The 19,399-nt window shown below is 37.0% G+C and overlaps 1 protein-coding gene across 3 annotated transcripts in view; it reads left to right on the top strand.

The window, feature by feature from the left end:
• Positions 1-19,399, top strand: part of cntn3a.2 (contactin 3a, tandem duplicate 2) — a 98,935-nt gene that overhangs the window by 34,121 nt on the left and 45,415 nt on the right. For all 3 annotated transcript variants that reach the window (XM_067446645.1, XM_067446644.1, XM_067446643.1), the window contains 5 exons: positions 5,180-5,355; positions 8,392-8,484; positions 11,100-11,303; positions 15,090-15,192; positions 15,672-15,856. In XM_067446645.1, the coding sequence (XP_067302746.1) occupies positions 5,180-5,355; positions 8,392-8,484; positions 11,100-11,303; positions 15,090-15,192; positions 15,672-15,856 (761 nt within the window). The remainder of the gene's footprint in view (positions 1-5,179; positions 5,356-8,391; positions 8,485-11,099; positions 11,304-15,089; positions 15,193-15,671; positions 15,857-19,399) is intronic.

Below are 19,399 nucleotides of genomic sequence, written 5' to 3'. Positions count from 1 at the left end.
GCTCGTCTGGAAAACACACAGCCCCGGGACGTTGTCTGATCCCGAATCGCAATGAACCAACAAATAATTGATTCTCCAGCCTGTGACATGCTAAGATATGCTCTGTTAGACACATCACGTACACATAATCAATACGATCTTTAACAATGCAATACTATCACATATAAAAACACGTTTTACTCACATAAGTGTGCTGCACCTTATCTGTGGTATCCAAAATAGAAGGAACATCATTGTGTTTTAATCTCAATATGTCAGCAAATCCAGTGTCAACCTGAGACTTGTTTACAAAAGATTATCTTGCTATATTCGGCGTGTTTATTACTCGGTAACGCGATCAGTTTATCTCCACGAGTCGGTGGGCGGGGCTACAGAAGCAGCGCACACATAGAGGCAGCGTTTCACCCTTCTTATACGTCATTGATTTGAGAACCTCGTTTTCTGGGCCTGGTGTCTATAAAAGCTTTACTTTGGCTAACGAGGAAGTTTTCAGCTCTGAAAGTTACAGGATATTCTCATATTACCATGACCTTTTATAATAATAATAATAGATTTTATTTATTTAGAAGAAATTTCTTAATTTGTATTTTGAAGATGAACGAAGATCTTATCGGTTTGGAATAACAATTAGTGACAAATTCCTTTTTGGGAGAACTAACCCTTTAATGTGCGATCAGGTTACTTTTCATTCTGAAGAATCTCAAAGTGCAACAATGGAAAAGAGAAAAATAACAAAAAAAAATGAATAAAAAGTAAAAATATAGAATAATATAAACAACCAACACATAACAGTTAAGAGCTTATTTGAACAAAAAACAGAGCTGATTGTGGAAGTCTCTGTAAGCTCCACAGTACACGGTTTCTTAATTCATGACCCCTTTAAGAAATTTAGGTTTTGAGGAAAACATTCCAGGATTTTTCTACACGTAATAAACTTCAATGGCACCCAGCTGGGTTGAAGGTCAGAATCAATGCAGTTTCAAATGGCTTAAGAGGGCTCTGTCTGCACGATCCAAGACAAGAAATGATGTATTTTTTTAGCAAAATTATGCAAAATTATATATTTGATACTTTTTAACCTAAACTGCTCATCTTGCGCTGCTCTGTGGCGCGCCAAGGATTGTGTAATCATGTCGGAAAGGTCACGCGAGACGTAGGCAGAAGTATAATGTGTGTATAATGTGTTAAGTGTTTCAGTGCTCAGTGGTCGCTCTGTGCAAAGTGAATGCGGACAGGAGAATACAGCTTCATTGGAGACAACACAAACACTAAATCCTTGATTTTAAAATATTAGCTATATTCTGCTGACCACCATGTCATATTAATGTAATTTACACAGTGCTGTGTAAAATTAGTGCTGTCTTGTCTGTATTTGAAACAAATATAATTACCAGTGCACAAAAACTCCCCAGATTACTGAGTGCCCTGTATTCTAATACTGTAATATGATTGCAGAATCAAGAAGTTGGCATCTAAAGTATAAGCATGTTTATTTTCTAAATTTCTATAAGTTATATTTATTTTCATATTTCTAATTTATTAAATATTAATTAAAATACATATAAATTATGTATATTATATATCGGCCATCGGTCATCCTGCCCTCCAAGATATCGGCCATCAAAAAAACAATATTGGCAGACCACTAGATAGAATGTACAGTTTGTACAGTATAAAAAGTGTGTGTGCGTGTGTGTGTGTGTGTGTGTGTGTGTGTGTGTGTGTGTGTGTGTGTGTGTGTGTGTGTGTGTGTGTGTGTGTGTGTGTGTGTGTGTGTGTGTGTGTGTGTGTGTGTGTGTGTGTGTGTGTGTGTGTGTGTGTGTGTGTGTGTGTGTGAGCCTGAGCCTGAGCCTGTTTATGTGGGTTATGAGGACACTTGAAATTTGTATAACTACATGGGTATTACACTGGTATTACACTATAAATGTGGTTTATGAGGACATATCAAATGTCCTCATAATTCAAATGGCCTCAAAAACATACTAAATGATGTTTTTTTGAGAAAGTAAAAATGCAGAATGTTTCCTGTGATGGGTAGGTTTAGGGGCAGGGGCAGTGTAAGGGGATAGAAAATACGGTTTGTACAGTATAAAAACCATTACGCCTATGGAGAGTCCCTGTAAACCACATAGACCAACGTGTGTGTGTGTGTGTGTGTGTGTGTGTGTGTGTGTGTGTGTGTGTGTGTGTGTGTGTGTGTGTGTGTGTGTGTGTGTGTGTGTGTGTGTGTGTGTGTGTGTGTGTGTGTGTATGTGTGTGTGTGTGTGTGTGTGTGTGTGTGTGTGTGTGTGTGTGTGTGTGTGTGTGTGTGTGTGTGTGCGTCTGTGTGTGGAGGCAGAGATTGCTCCCCTGGAAGACGCTGACCGTCACAGCCAGAGACTGGTCTCCAGGGCGGTCCGCAGGTGTTGAAGGTCTCAGCACCATGAGGAGAGCAGATAGATGAGCCTGGTGCTTTGGAGCCCATACCAGCAGTCATATCAATGATACCGCCCGGCCCCAACCCCCCCTCATACAAAATTGATATGAACAGCAGGGTCGACTCAAGTTCAACCTTAGCCACACTGGAGACACGGCACTTTCCAGAAAAGCCCTGAGGCAAACGTAACCCCACTTCACACCTCCCTTCACTTGATCTCCGTTTCCTCCTGCTATCACAGCCTGCGCGGATGTGTCACCTATTTGCCACTGTGTGTCAAGTGCTCTTGATCGGGCCTCACTTGCCTCGCTACTATTTTTACCCAACTGAAAACCGTTTATTGACGTCGAACGGCTCTTATTTGCATTGCTCATGAAAGGCCTCGCATTAGAAGCCGCTGATTGTTTGAACAGAGCTGGAAAGCGATTACATTCTGAGATGTCAAGAGCGTTTTGTTCTTGGCCCTTACCCTGATCCTTGCTGTGTTCCTGACATATACAGCTGCTCCTAGAGATAAACATGGTGAAAAGAAAAAATAATAAATATACACGGGTGAAAACGTTAAGAAGCTGTGACTGGAACCGACGCATCAAGTCAAGTAATATTCCATCATATTTGCTCAGTTATGGATGTATGGTTAACCTGTTGTGCCATCCACTAAAGCCGCACTTGACAGCAAATGTGTATTCTTAAGAATAAATTTGTGAATTTCGCAGTGTGGGTGGTGGAAAGCAGCTCATGTCCTTCCTTGTCAGTAAATTTCCTTCTAAACTGCGGCTGTTGTTTTGTTGCTCACATGAAAAAAAAATCAGTACGGAAGACTTAATTTTTTTTCCATCTGAATATTAGTTCTTGTTTTGCAGTATGGAATGGAATATTTAGGCTATTGTGCTCCAAAACATAAAAACTGCTTGCTGTCTGTCAACTGAATATATAAACATCACCCTGTTCAAAAGTTTACATATCCTTGAATCCTAATGCTGTGTGTTGTTTTTCCTGAATGATCCGTGATTGTGTTTTTTTTTTTTTTTTTATATAGTTGTTCACGAGTCCCTTGGAAGTTAAACTGAGCATTACACTCCAGGCCCTGAACTTTCTTTTGTTTTCCAAGCATTTTCTGCATATCTGAACCATTTTCAGATGTGCTGCATGATTTTGAGATCCTTATTTTCACACTAACGACAACTGAGGGATTCACAACTATTACAAAAGCTCCACACAATCACTGATGCTCAGGAAGGCAATGAGATACAATAAGGGGGTGTAAACTTTTGAACAGGGCGATGATGTACGTTAAAGATGCTTTTTTTTCATTTAGTACGACCCTTCAGAAGCTACAGAGATACGTACATGTTTCCCAGAAGACAAGAAAATGTATAATTACCCTCATCTAACTGAAAAATTTGACACCACACAATGCATAATTTTGCCTTTTTGAGCTAGCCTGAAAAGCCAGACCCACATCAAGATGATGTTGGGTCTAGAAACACACCGTTGACAGGGCTTAATCCGGGGGGCGGGATGAACGGATGTCTTTAAAGTCCCTCTGTACGCAATAGGATAGCGCTACAAGCAGAGATAGTTGACAGAATAAACTTTTGCCATATCCGGTTGGCAAAACTCAAATCACATCCTTTTTTAAAGAATGACTTCAGTGCCATTCTTTGTTCTTTTCTCAAAGAAAAGCTTAACTCCATGTCTTTCAGAGTCGCGGCCAAAGCCACGTTGAAAGACCGACATTCGCCAACTTCTTTGTTTTAAAGTAGCACGCAGAACCTTCACACTTCTGCCATCATTATGTTAAGCCCCGCCAACCGACTCTATACACAATGTGATTGGCCTGACCATAGTTTGGTTTTTCCAGCTCGCAAGTCTATGGAGAGTTGTTAGACGACACTCTCTATAAATTAGGTTAGCTGCTCCTAGAGTGCGTCTAGATTTCTAGGCTATTCTTGAGCATCAGTGAATGTTTCATCTTAAAATCCCTTGTCTGATACATCATGAATATCTGGACTGTTTTAGTATTTACACCTCCATTAGCTTCTCTATATCCACTACTCTTGCACCGATCATTAACGCATTGCATTTGGCTCTTTTTCTCTCAGCATCTGTTCCTGGGGTTTGCAGACACATGGGAGTTCAACCCAGCTGACACCCTGTCAGAGTAAATGACTAGCAAGGCCTCAGGATCCTCAAATGATCTTGCGCCCTTTGAAAATCTGTCCATATTAGTGGGCTGGCCTCTGAATTGCACGCTAGTAGTTAAAGCCTCAGGTGGGCTTGGGTCTTAATGATAGGCAGATGAGTTTGCAAGGAAGTGGAATTGATGACACTCTCCGCCGCTAATCATCACACAATGAAAAGGACAGCAAAAGGAGCTGCGGGAAATCTTTTAACATAAAAAGTCCACACAAATTGCCATTTGCTAATCATTTTACCTCTAAAATATGATGCATTTCCTACTGAAACAGGATATTCGATGAGATAAAAGGTAGATGGGCTTTTCTATACCACAATGCAGCCAGGTTTCCATAGGCTGTTAAGGTTTTGAAATATTGCTTTTCTTACTGAAAATGAATCAGAGATGAAGTGCAATACCAATCTGATTCAGCTTTGTAATGATACATTGATATTCCACATGACATTTGTACATCCAAAACAAAATCAATTTCAAAGGTTATCACCAAGAATCACTCAAAATCAGCAATTATCGTAACACATTGAGCTGTGTGTGCTATTATCTGTCTGTTTGTGTGTCTGTAGGTGGTCTCTGAACGGCACATTGATTAATCTGAGTACTGATTCCCGTCGGCAGCTATCTGGGGGGAATTTGGTCATTAGGAGTCTGGACCGGGCCCAGGATGGAGGAATATACCAGTGTATTGCCTTCAACCCACAGGGAGCAATTCTTAGCAGAAGAGCTAGCCTCCAATTTGCATGTGAGTCATCGACTGTTCTTTAACATGCTATATTAGCCCTTCAGCCACTCAATTCAGAGTGACAGGTGTTAGATTGGATGCTGCCAATATTGGACTAGCTTAAGGAACGAGTGAAATGAGGTATAAACACCTTAATGCAGCTAATGCGAACATAAATATAGCTCCCAAATGAAAATTAACTTACAATAATAACTTGTTTGGGGATGCACCCCAGATTTAGATATTTCAGCAGTTCAGCTGCTGATTAGAGTCGCGTTGAAATGGATCATGGTGACTCTTTTCATGGGGCCTTCCTCATTAATTCATTTTTTAATTACCCCTACAATCTAATTTTTCCTTGCTTTGTTGACTTTGATGATGAAACGCTTCTTGACCATTATGTGACAAAGGTAGAGCTTATTGGCGAGCAAGACCGGAGGACTCTACAGATACGCTTTCCACGTCTCTTAAGACGTGAACTCAATGGTTTCGGCCACCATTTTTATGCAAGTTGGAGTCAATCCCCAGACACCTGGGCCTGTATTCCTGAAAAATCTTAATGCAAAGAGTGGCTTTTTTAACACTGGAAAAAAATATATTTTAAAACCTGGTTACCTTAAAATTTTGAGTTCATTGAAATTAAAAAATTAAGTTAATACAGTGAACATTTTTGAGAATTGACATTATCCTTTATTCAAATAGTATTAAAATATTTAGTAAGAATATTATGTAATTGTGTTTTAGTTGTAGTAATGCAGTGAAACTGTGCTATTTTCATGATTTATCACAATTTTTTTTTATTTATGTGGTTCAGATACAATATATTTTGAGTTTCTATTTATTAAACCAATTCTCTGCATTGTATTAACAAATTTGTTTTATTTCTATGAACTCAGCATTTTAAGGCAACCAGGTTAATTACTTTTTAAAGTTAAACCAACAATATTTTTTTACAGTGTAGTGACAAAACTCTAAAAAAATTATTAGAAAGGCGTGTGCTTCCTCTTAAAATGAAAGAAAAAATCCTAGTAAATAATACAATTAATTCAGAAAGCATCTTAACTGTTAAAAGAGGTCTTACGGTCCAAAAGTGTTAGGAGTATGGATGAGGACTTTTAAGAAGCTTAAGAGTTTCTTTAGAAGTAGAGAAAATGGATGAAACTCGAAGAGGGAGAACAATGAGTTGCACACAATATATGAGTGAAATAATAAGACTACACATTAGATCGTGCAGGGATCATTTTTGTGACCGATCTTATTAGAGACATGCTAACATCTCCGACACAGCGCAGAAATGCCATAATGCTAGTTAATCACTGCATTACCATATTTGCAACTGGAAAAATGCTACTATGCAGCAGTGATGATTTGGGTCTGTCACAACCTTCTATAAGCAAAGTGATGTCGCGCGCGGTTCATTTCCTATCAAATACATTTGATTTCATTTTTATATTGATAATCTCACCGGCAACACATAAGGAGACACCTAGGGATGGGCCAAGCACAGATTATGAACAACACGAACCATCTCACTGGGTCAGCAACAGTGAGATCAGAGCAGAACACCTGCCAACCAAAGCTCAGGCAGTCAGGTTGAGATGAGAGAGGGCATTTAAAGATAAAGAAAGATTCTGGCAGGTCAGAAAGTAGAGAATAGAAAAAGCAGAGATAAAAACACCTCTGATTCTTCAAGTCCCTCAGCTCAGTATTTTCTCATCCAGTCACTGAAGAAACATTCAGAGATGATGACCTGCCTGGACCGTCTCACAGAGACAACAGAGTGAGGTCAGATCGTCTGATGACCAGAGCAGCCAAGATGAGTCGAGACAGGGAGGGATATAAAAAAGAAAGAATTATGAACACCCAGACACTCAAAGCAAAAAGAAGATCAGACTAGAGACAAGTAATACCAAAAACACCAACTCTATGTAAAACCAAAATGTAGAGATGACTGACAAATTGAAGAAAAATCTGATATGCTGTGGAGGGCATTTTGCTGGCATGGTTTGGGTTCATTTGTCCACTTAGAGAGAACTTTATCCTATGATACCATTTCTGTCCTTATGGGAGTAGGCTCTTTCAGGATTGTCCCTATCCACAGGGCACACAAGTTCACTGAATGTTTTGATGAGTATGAAAATGGTCTCAAACCAATTGAACACCTTGGACCAACGTGTTAGACAGCGCAAAACACCAAATGGGGGAATATCTTTTGGAAGAATGGTGCTCCATCACGTCAATACATTTCCAGAGACTTGAAGAATCAATGCTAAGGCGCATTTGAAGTAGTTCGGGCAGAACATGGTGTCACCTTATTTTGGTCTTTCACTTAAATTGTCACCCCCTGTATCTTACATTTGACAGTTTTTTCCTGATCTGTAAATGTTACAAATTCACAGTTTTTCTACTTTGCATAAAGGCACATCCAGACAGTGATTCACTGTTAGACTTCACAGTTTGCATGCACATCAAACAAATGGAGCGCAATAGAGAGGAAACGCAATTAATATTGAGTGGAAAAATATTAATTATTGATGACAAGCAGGGTCAATATTGTTGGAAAAAATGTAAATGAACATGTATGGAAGTCTCGCATTAACAATAAATAAATGGCAAGAACTGATTTCTTTTGATTTTCTTATCCTTAATCAGGATACATTTTGTTTTACTGTGTAAGAATATATAGTGGAGCCTACATACATTCACTGTATGTGTTGTTTTGCAATAGAATACAGCTAATAAAATGTGGCTTTTTTAAAAGAATAATCGATTATTAATTGAATAATTGATTAATAAAAAGAGTTTTAGTTGTAGTCCCGTGTCAAACTCATGCCATTGGTTGAGCCAATATTAGTATGTTGGGCTGGTTTGGAGGCTCAAACAAACTACAGAGCTCCAATGTTTACACTTTTGGGGAGAATTAACTTACAAATGGTTCTCTAACAGTTGTCTCTACATGTTAAGCTGAAATAGAAGAAATCAGCTCTAAGGCATTTTCACTTTCATGCTCATGTCTGGCACTGCTGGATCTTCTCACTGTTGTTTCATACCTTTCAGACTTGAATTTAAAAACTCAAACAAAAAGTGCTGTCTCTGTGCGAGAAGGCCAGGGGGTAGTTTTACTTTGTGGTACACCATCATATGCAGGAGGTAAGATTTTTATATAGTGTTCTTTTTGTTTTGTTTATTCAGCCTAGCATAAATATGCTGTACACATATGTGAACGGAAGAGTTATGAGTTTTATCGGTGTGCTCCATGGGATTTTATAATGTGTTTTGAATGGGAAGAGTGTGCACGCTTTGTTGAAAGCGAAGTCATTTTTTGAGGCCATAAGATACAAAGACTTTAAGCTCAGTGTAGTACCCTATGATAAATTTTGATGCACCTGGGTCACATTTTAAAAAAAGGAAAAAACTGGGATTGATGCCTTAAAGGGGGTAGTTCATCCAAAAATGAAAATTTTGTAATCATTTACTCATCCTCAAGGGTTTCCGAACCTGCACTGTACACCCGAGGCTGGCAAAACAAAAACAAAATCAGTAGTCCTTTGCCTGAAAATGTTTTAAGTTAAGAAATTTAAAGTTTAAATTAGCAGAACTTGCAGAATTATTTTTTTCATCATACATTTTAAATTAAATATTTTTCTTGAAATATTTGAGTAAGCCAGTTCAAACATTTAACTTAAAAATAAAATAAAAAACTAAAAAAAACTTGACTAGCTTTAACTAGCTAATTCACTAAATGCCATCTTGCCAATTGGTTACACAATGCTTTGGTAGCTTTAGCATAGTATAGCACTTGCTGAATGAGAACAGCAATATAATAAATCTGTTCTCAAAATAAGCTAATGCTCCAATCATCAAAATAAAACTTCTTTTTACTCTTCTAAACTAGCATAAAACATTAATAACTTCTAAATCTCCCACTTAATGTGATTCTTGCACAAAATACATAATATAGCACTTAATTTTTGCCATTTACTCTCCCTTTTGAGTGTCATGGCAAAGCATGCTGAGAATTAGAAATCCCAGCCCAGTTTCAGATAAATTTAAGTTAGACTAAATTAAAAGAAACAAGTTCACACAACTCAAAATAATCAAACAATTCAGATTACTTAAAATGTGTCAGTTTTGAGAACTCAAAATAAAAAGTGTTCTAGGTACTCATAAAAGTTAATTAGTTTGAACTAATTTATTTAATTTGAGTTAGCTCTATTCAAACAAATTCATTATTTGGAGCGTTAGGGTTTGTTTTGCTGTACACAAAGGAAGTGATTTAGAAGAATGTTCGAAACCAAGCAGATCTTGCCCACCATTGTACCATAGTAATTTGTATTTTATTTTTTATCTGGGAGGAAATCTGCTTGGTTAAAAACATTTGTGTTCAGCAGAACAAATTATTTTATACAGGTTTGAAACAACTTCAGGGTGAGTAAGGGTGCTTTCACACCTACCTTGTTTGGTCCGGATTTTCGGACTTTTCAGTTTGGTACGAACCAAAATTACAGGTGTGAAACCTCCCTCGGACCACAGACCAAACAGACTAAATTTGGTCCGACGAAAAGAGGTAGTCTCGGTCCGGACCAAACTAAACAAAGGTTCGGTTCGTTTCTTGTGTGAAAGCATTTTCTGTATAGTTCGGACTTTCAGACAATTTACAGGAAGTTCTGGTGTAAGATTAGTGAAAACACAGATTAAATTCACAGCACATGCAGTGATAGAGCGTGCAGCATTTTAAACAGAACCGCGTGTGTAGTCATTATATATATATATATATATATATATATATATATATATATATATATATATATATATATATATATATATATATATATATAATATATTTCTAATGTCTGTGAGACAAGTAGCCTGTATGCTGAGTTTCGTTTTATTTATGAGTCCGCTCCAGTTCACATGCAAAGCAAATGATCGCTCCGTCACTGTTTGCTATATTATTTATTAAAGCTTATTTATTAAATTCAGGCAAATGATGAAACATTTATTAAAATTAAGATACAATTTATACAAAGCTTTCTACAAAACTTAATGAAGTGGTCAAAATCATTTCTGACCCGATGTCTTTGACAAATATTGCACAACTGTGCACGTTTCATAATTAATATAGCCTAGATGAAATTTAAAAATAACATTTATAATATTTAAACATAACTATAAAACAAAATACATTGTTTGGCTAAAAAGCCTATCTTCTCCTCCTTTCCTGTCGGCGCCGATAAAATGTTTGCACAATGAGGACATTGATTTGGTGAATTTGCCTCGAGTATAGTTGGTGCTGCAGATAGTAATCCCATAATATGAACAGTATTGGCAACGATATGCGTCTGTTCAGTCATTCTTGTCAAAGTTAGCCGCTGAATTGACAACAGACTGACGTCAGAAGCACGTCCGCTAACCAGCCAAACAATGTTAAGATGCAGCCCACATAGATGATGACGGCAGGACGCCAGTGCGTCATGTAAAGTTCTTTGGTGCGCTGACATAACTGCAATGTGAAAGCAAACCAAAACTAACCAAACGGATACAATATATCAAAACACAAACTTTGGTTCCGACCTTGGTGCGGACTTTCAGGTGTGAAGACGTCCTAAATTATTCTAGAATTTTCATTTTTGCGTGAACTATCACTTTAATGAAAATATATATATATTAAAATCTAAGATTTTCTCATATAAGTTAATTTAATGTTTGGCTAGCCTTGTTCATTTGTTTTTAATGATATGTTCTGTGTCCTATCGCCTTTCCAGATCTGTCATTCGCTTGGGTCTTTAATGAGTACCCATACTTTGTTCAGCAAGACAATCGTCGTTTTGTCTCTCAGGAGACGGGAAACCTTTACATTGCCAAAGTGGAGCCTTCGGATGTGGGTAACTACACTTGCGTGGTGGTAAACCGCATCACTAAAGGCAAAGTCCTCAGCTCCCCAACGCCTCTGATACTACGAACGGATGGTAAATATCAGCTTTTTTTATGGGCAGTTTAATAGGCAGAAGCTGAATCATATCATCAGCTCTAAAGGGTTTGATTGACATGTTGATACAGTCGGCATCAGGTTTGTTTGAATTGTGTCAGAGCACTTATGCTCCTTCCACCCCGTATATAATTGAATAAATTAAGTGCTTTAATGTGCATCATGTAAAAATAATAAAATTAAATCTTTATTAACACACAACCCTGTTCAATATTAAAAAAAAAAAATCACACTAACTAGATTTCTAATGCAACATTAGAAACATGCAGTGTCTAGTTAGGTAATGAAGGTAATGAAGCTAGTTTTTACTTCATTTGATTTATATATATTTGGACATGTGTTTTATTCCCATTGTGGAATAAACAAATATATGTTTCTTTTTTAATAAATCGTGTAGCTGTATAATTTCCAGTGGTGGGATTTCATTTGGTTTCATGTTAGATTTCAGTGATTCAATTAGCTTGACTTCAAAGCATTAATGAACACCCCGACCCCTTCAGTAAGCACTGACTATAACTAAGGCCCTGTTTACTGCTGGTATTAAGATGCGTTTTGGTCGATCGGATCACAAGTAGACGAGGGAGACACATTCCCATTCAAACCTGGTGTTTTAATCTGTCTCTTTTGTCCACTTTTGACTAAGGCTGTGTATTGCCAAGAATCTGGTGTATCACAATACAGTGGTTACAATACAATATATTGTTATATATAACGATATTGTAAAAAGGGCAGATCTAATTTAAAAAATATCTAATTTTAAAGAATAAAGAACATTATATGCATAAAACATGACAAGTAACTATTTTATTGGACCCACTTTATTTAGGTGGCCTTAACTACTATGTACTAACATTGTATTAATCATTTGATACAATGCACTTATTGTTTACATGCATTTTTTTACATTGTACTTACATTTTAAAAATTCCTGCATGTAAAACATCTGTAAATAATTTCTGTAGTTACATTTGTAATTACACAGTTGGCACTTCCCTTACACCTAACCCTACCCTTAAACTGACCCACATCACCACACCTGTCCCTAACTCTACCCATATCCCCCCTCAATATCAGCAAAGGTGTTTTGCAATATAATATGAACGCAATATGTACATTGTATTTACTTTTTGATGTAAGTACATAGTAGTTAAGGCCACCTAATATGAAGTGGGACCATTTTATTTATTAATACAGTATCATTTATATCACTAATCACTATTTTGTGCAATCTAAGTAAAGGGAAATAGTAAAGGGACTGCAGGATTCTTTAAGTCTATAAGTTTTAAATGTTCACAGTATAGCAGTTTTTCATTTATTAACTATTGAACAACAGAACGTGCATAGTCCATTCCATAACTGAATGACTGTTTGTTTTATATTTAATAACATAAAGCTGTTATCTTTAAAGCGGTCTATTGTATGAAGTGCTATTTCAAGTACTGAACTGCAGAGAGGATGCATCAATGATTAGATGCTTTCTTTCTGCTGCCACCTCTGTCGATTTTGTTGTGTGTTTATTTTGTTACTGAGAGGGAAACCTGCTATACATTCTATCGAAACGCTTCTCGGCAGCCAGATGACGTCAGGATGTTGAGGGAGCTCTCAGATTCAATGTATTTCCTGAGTATTAGATTTTAACTTGCCCTATTTTGCAAACAAAATGACTCTTGTCGATTTCCTTAGTGGCTTCTTTTAGCTGAAGTCAAAATGAGTCCACACTTCAGCTCTGTTTACCACGGGAATGGAATAGTTATATCGTCTTGTGAGCTGGGTTTGCTAATGCAAACAATAGCGATGCACGCACCTTCACCTTGCACTTCTCCGGCTCCACGTCAGTTACGTTCTGAGATAACACAGCACAATCAGGTTTTTGTTTAAATCCTGTCTGGCTAGCGCACTTCCCAAAATGTTTACTTGTTAGGTCAGTAGGCGGAGTGTAGGCAGTCTTTTGTGGCTGTTTGAACACATTCGACGGCATGAGCATCTACACTATGCGTTTTCGACTACCTTTGGGAGTGGACAAACTCTAAATATTTAGACCCTGTTTACACCTGTATTTAACGTTGTTCACTTGTGATCGGATTGGTGAAAGTGCTTCTTAATACCAGGTGTAAACAGAGTATGTGGAAATACTAAACTGCACAAATTCTTTCCTCATCGAGCACCGAAAACATAATGGAATATTATGTGTCCGTGTAGGAGAAGACATCCCACCTGCAGATGGCAATATGATGTGAATTGCCACAAAGGTTACTTATCCACCTTGTTTTTCAACTCAGAAGCAAGGTGTTTTCTGTGAATGCGAGACTTTTGATTTATTACCTGCTATAGGAAAATAACGAGAAGAATATATAAAATTGAGTAAACTGTTTGTGTTACAAGCCAGCGTGTTTATATTGAAGAAAATACATAAAAATTATATGGTAAAAGTACCAGTTTGCAGTATAACCAGGTGTTTGTACATCTTAAAATAACTGGAACCAAATTACACCAGAAGCCACACACATTAAAATGACAAATGGCAACCTAAAAATGAAGGTGGATAGCAAGGGATCAAAGTTTGGCTTGGTAAATTTTGGTAAATACATTACAATCGGCTAAAACAATTACGAAGGTTACTTTTCTGAACAAGAGTGCTCCCGAGTTCATGTTTCTCACACTGTTCACGTGAATCGCGGCACAGTTTGGCGCACACACACAAAATACCGGCAGTTCAATAGGGAACACGCATCTCTTAAAGGGGCCGCACTATATTACTACTCGTGGAATATGGAGCTAAATTGTTGGAATAATTGGAATTGGAATAATTGACCTAAATTGTTAAATAGTTTATTGATCATTTACTTATACTTTCTAAATTATCTCATGAGAACTCTTAAATAACTGGTTTGTAAATAATGTAATACTTTATTTAGAAATTCTAAATTGATCATTAATAAAGTATGAATATACAATTATTAAACACATTATAGATATGCTTATATATATAGCTGTACTTATAAGCTGCTTTTTAATGTCTATTAATACTTTATAAATGATACATTACCTATTTACTTATTCTTAACTAATGATTCATAGCATGCAGTTATTATAAAGTGTTAGAGAGGGGTGCAAGTACAATTTTTCCCTGTCACCTGCCTAAAATCCTATATTCCTATAAAAATATTTTTGTTGATTCTTCAGCTGATGCTATAATTACAGAAAATATAAAACTAAAATAAGAACTAAATCTAAACTGAAATGTAAAATGTAGTTGAAAATAGCATTTAAATCAGCAAAAACAAAAAAAACATCTGTATTTAGACTTTAAATACAACACAAAGTAATTTTTCTTAGCATTTGATAGCAACACCAAAACACTTTCCTTGGTGTCGATTTGACAGAATGCAATTTCTTTTCTTTTTTTACATAAGACAGTGTAAATTAGTTTTGCATAGCATTTTTAGCCGCCGTAGTTTCACAGACAACCCCGTTGACTCTATAAGAAATGCTTTCACAGTCCTAAATATGCTTTGTCATAAAATAAACATAAACAATGGCTATATAAAATATTTACAGACACTGTAAAATCTGCAGCAAACACCACACCTCTGCCTAGTGTCAGACTCCAGATCGGTTGCTTTTGTTTTAGCTACTTGCTCTCGTGAAAAGCAGCCGTTCACCTACTAACACTGTTTCGTATCTATCATATAATCTATTCTCTACTATTATACATAATCAGTGAATGAATTATAAATGGTAAAATAACACTGTTTTCTCCTCATAGGCATAATGGGCGAATATGAGCCCAAAATAGAGGTTCATTTCTCTGACATGGTTCCGGCTGCAAAGGGATCAGTTGTGACACTGGAGTGTTTTGCTTTGGGGAAGTAAGTGGAATTCTGCACCCTTTTGTAGTTACTGATGCCCGACTTTTAATGGTACTCTGTCATTCAGCGTAATGTGTTTTTCATCTCGGCACTTTTTCACCTCTTCTCGCCACCTTTTAAACATGCTTGTCAAAGGCTGTTTGAGAAAAACAGTATAACAGTCTAGTTTTTGCCTTGAGGCAATTTTTCTGTCTCAATTGATCCCATTAGCGGATGAGCCATATACGTTTTCCTTGCAAAAAGAAATGAGATGGTGTCTTGTGAGGAAATGTATCTCATTTAGTATGTTAGAGCTGAGATATGAGTAGGAACGACAGTAATCTACAAAATAATGAAATTACACCAAATTTCCATTCTTTATCTTCATCTCTTCTGTTTCCTTATGTCTTTTTCTTTTTTCCTCTCTGTGTAGCTTTGTAGCATTTTTTTTTTTTTTTTGCTATTGCAAGATTACTCACAATAGTTTCTCATACATTCAGCCCAGTTCCAGAGATAACGTGGAGGAGGGCGAATGGAGTGCCGTTTCCCAGCAAGGTGAAGATGAAGAACTCAAATGTAGTTCTGGAGATTCCCAGTTTCCAGCAGGAGGACGCCGGAGGCTATGAATGTGTGGCAGAAAACAAGATGGGAAAGAACACTGTGCAAGGACGACTATCTTTCCACGGTATGAATAATTAACTTGCGGTACTTTTACTGTACTTGTATATATGTAACGCACGTGGTATGAGCAGGATTTAACAGTAATTACGCTAACTTTGTTTTAAGGTGACATAGATACACATTACTACATGTAATGATGATAAAAGTAAATTGTGCATAATTACAAGTAACTAACACTTAAAATGTTGTATTCTGAATATTTTAAATAATTCAATGCTAACAATGCCATTCCATTGCAGTGGCGTGCGGCCCATATAAGCTATGAATGATCTGCTTACTTAAGCCATTTGTGATTAACATTAGCAATACCTATAAATTACTATAGATTCCCTTAATTGAGATGTACAATAAAGCTTACATGATAAAATGTTAGTAATATGTTCGTAATATGTTTTATGTATACATATGTTAGTCTCAATCATTCATTTATTTGCCCCAAAACTGTAATTTTCTTTAAATCTGACACTCACTGAGTGTTCTGGGTAAGCGGATCATGACAGACATGGTTATTTGAACTGATGCATAGAAAAGTGCAATTCATTCTTCAGAATTAACGGTGTATATCAATATTAAGTGACATTGCTAACGGCTGGCCCAGCATCCATAATGCAGCATTTTTAATAGTGTTCGTGTATCGGTATGAAGGGGAATGGTTTGGATAACGTTTTCATTTTGACAGGCCTACTGTAAGCACACCTACTGTAACTATCCGAGGCTGTTAATTAATAGTCTATGCGTTTGTTAGTCATCAATTTGTAGTATTTCAACTTATTTTTAAAGAATACTTATATTTATTATACTTAAAAGTATTCTAATTATATTTTATTTACAATAGGCGACTTATATTGATTATTTTATACTTATATTTAACTCATAATTTAAAAAAAACTTCTGACATACATTTAAATTGACACCTGCAGTGGTGTTTCTAATTTGTCATCTCTGATTTAGATGTGCGTCCTCAGCCGATGCACCGTACGTTCGACGGTCCGACGTAACGTCTCTGTTCCCTTCTTCCGGGAACAAGGGTTACATTAGTAGCAGTTACAGAAGCTGGTTGTCTTCGCCACATTTTTCTTCTGTCGTTGAAATGAATGCTTGCTAATCATTTAAAACCTACTTAATGTATATTATTGTTGTCATAACCATTCACAATTCTTGCCAGCATTTACCATGTGGAACCCTGCCAGTTCGGTCATTTCACAATTGCAGTGAATTAATTTCTGATTACTTTCTGCCCTGTCTGGACACTCTTATATTTTCCATAACCGCATAGTAAAGAGCAAAATAAACTGAGCTCGCGTAATGGATTTGGCCAATTAATGTTGCATTGTGCCAAGACTCAGCAGTGCTAAATGCTAATTTGTGACACTTTTGTTGATCCAGAAAGGTGTCAAATGGCAAGAGTTACCGTTTTATAGAGCCAAATCTCAGACAGACAAACAGACAGATAGATAGATAGATAGATAGATAGATAGATAGATAGATAGATAGATAGATAGATAGATAGATAGATAGATAGATAGATAGATAGACAGACAGACAGACAGACAGACAGACAGACAGACAGACAGACAGACAGACAGACAGACAGACAGACAGACAGACAGACAGACAGACAGACAGACAGGTAGTTAGACTGCCATTTTCCTCTCCAATTTATTCTATATTTTACCTTATTTTTTTAAGATCAAGCTCAAAGGGATAGAGGTTAAATATGGACAAATTGTAGGTCTATCTAATACTCAAGCACTCATGGACCCATTTTGGAGACAATATATGACTCAAAGGATTATTAGGCACTAGAAACAGGCATATGAGAATCATTACCTCCATTGGGTCTGCCATTTTCCATCGACTCAATAACAAGAAGAACAGGCCTTGTGCTAATGATCCCGAGATCACCAGCTTCACGTAGAATTATAGTGTGCAGTGGCTGGTTTTAGTGTGCTGAAAAGTAATTGAATATCAAGATGAAAACAGCAAAGAATTCCCATGAAAATTAATAGCAGAACAGCTACTCAATGTCTCGGGAACCTTTCACCTGTGGTGTGTTATTGATTCAAATAAAAAGGATGTATATTCAAAGAAGAAAAACCCATTAGTGAAATACAGTACAAACAAAACTCTTGCGCAAATGAGTATTGGTCTGTTGCACTGGGCAGCTGAGATTTTAATGCTGTTCTTTCCACTCACATCTGTGTACACACCACTTCTAAGTTCGTTTCCCAGCTGAAATGTTGTTATCGTGAAAGTGAGTTCAAGGTTTATATATGACTTATTTAGAAGGTTAGAGAGGTAATGCAACTCTGACCTTCTTCTGAAAAGACCTGGCCTCCACGAACGATATACAGCATGAAAGCTTTTCTTCCCAGTTCTGTCAGTGTCCACAAGTGTCCTTGTATAATGCAGACTCTTTGAAAAAGGACAGAGCACAGTAAAAAATAACTGATAACTGTTGCAAGGTTGGTCAGCTCATGCGTCTCGGTTTAATTCGTTCTTGAAAACCAGAGCTGATCAGTTTTCTTGATGAGTCAATCACTAGGTGACGTCGATCGATCAATTAAGTGCTTAGTGCCACAAAACCTGCAAGCGGCGTTAGCAGGAATAGTGATTGATGATTAATCTATGGGCGTGCTTACATAGAACTTGCGTGATTGGTGGGAATCTACAACGCCGAACATGTGGTGAGTGTCAGATTATAGAACCGTGTGATGGTTCAATCAAGAATTCAGACCCAATCAGGGGCATGAATGGAAACCTGTCACCGTTTCCATTGGCTAGAAAACAGATCAAAGTAATTATTGACATGTGCTTTCAGTTAATATTTATATAAAAGATAAAAGAGTATCCATTGCATTGTATATTTCAGTGGTTGCTAGATCAAAACAGCACAAAATGATATCACCTGTATAGATGAAAAAACGTGTGCATTAAAAATGTTCTTGCCTTAACAAGTATGTCTTTGTTAAAGGAACACTCCACCATTTTTAGAAATAGGGATTATTCAATTACTTTCCTACATTTAGATATGTGGGCAAATGCATTTTTGTCTCAGTGCATGCATTGTTTTAGTTGGCGGGGTCACCGCTAGCTTAGCTTAGCATAAAGAATGGAATCCTATGTTGCCAGCTAGCATGTCCTGAGTAAAATTGATCCAAAAAACAAACAAACACCTAATTACTTATATTATATTACTATATTATGGGGAAGCACAGGCGAAGCACTGCTACTTGGGCGCAGAGATATCACGGCTCTCATCCTCAAGTCCTCCGGGTGTTGAGCAATCGCAATGTGTTGCGTGATATCTCTGCGCCCACATAGCAGTGCTTCGCCTGCTCTTCCCCATGATATAGTTTTCCCCCGGAAAACCTGTTGTGAGCTCAGACAAACACGTCTTGTTTTGTCCACCCGGCAGTGTAATGGAGCGTTTCATAGTGTTTGAACTTGGAAATTCGAACTTTCCGGATTAATATTCTAGACCTAAATGTTGTTAAAACACAAACAACACCTATTTACAATCACTGTAATCTAGACAACGATCTAC

Source organism: Pseudorasbora parva, chromosome 6, assembly GCF_024679245.1.
Source record: "Pseudorasbora parva isolate DD20220531a chromosome 6, ASM2467924v1, whole genome shotgun sequence".
Lineage (NCBI taxonomy): Eukaryota > Metazoa > Chordata > Actinopteri > Cypriniformes > Gobionidae > Pseudorasbora > Pseudorasbora parva.
The sequence above is the reverse complement of the archived record's forward strand: the minus strand, read 5'-3'. Positions and strand labels throughout refer to the sequence as shown.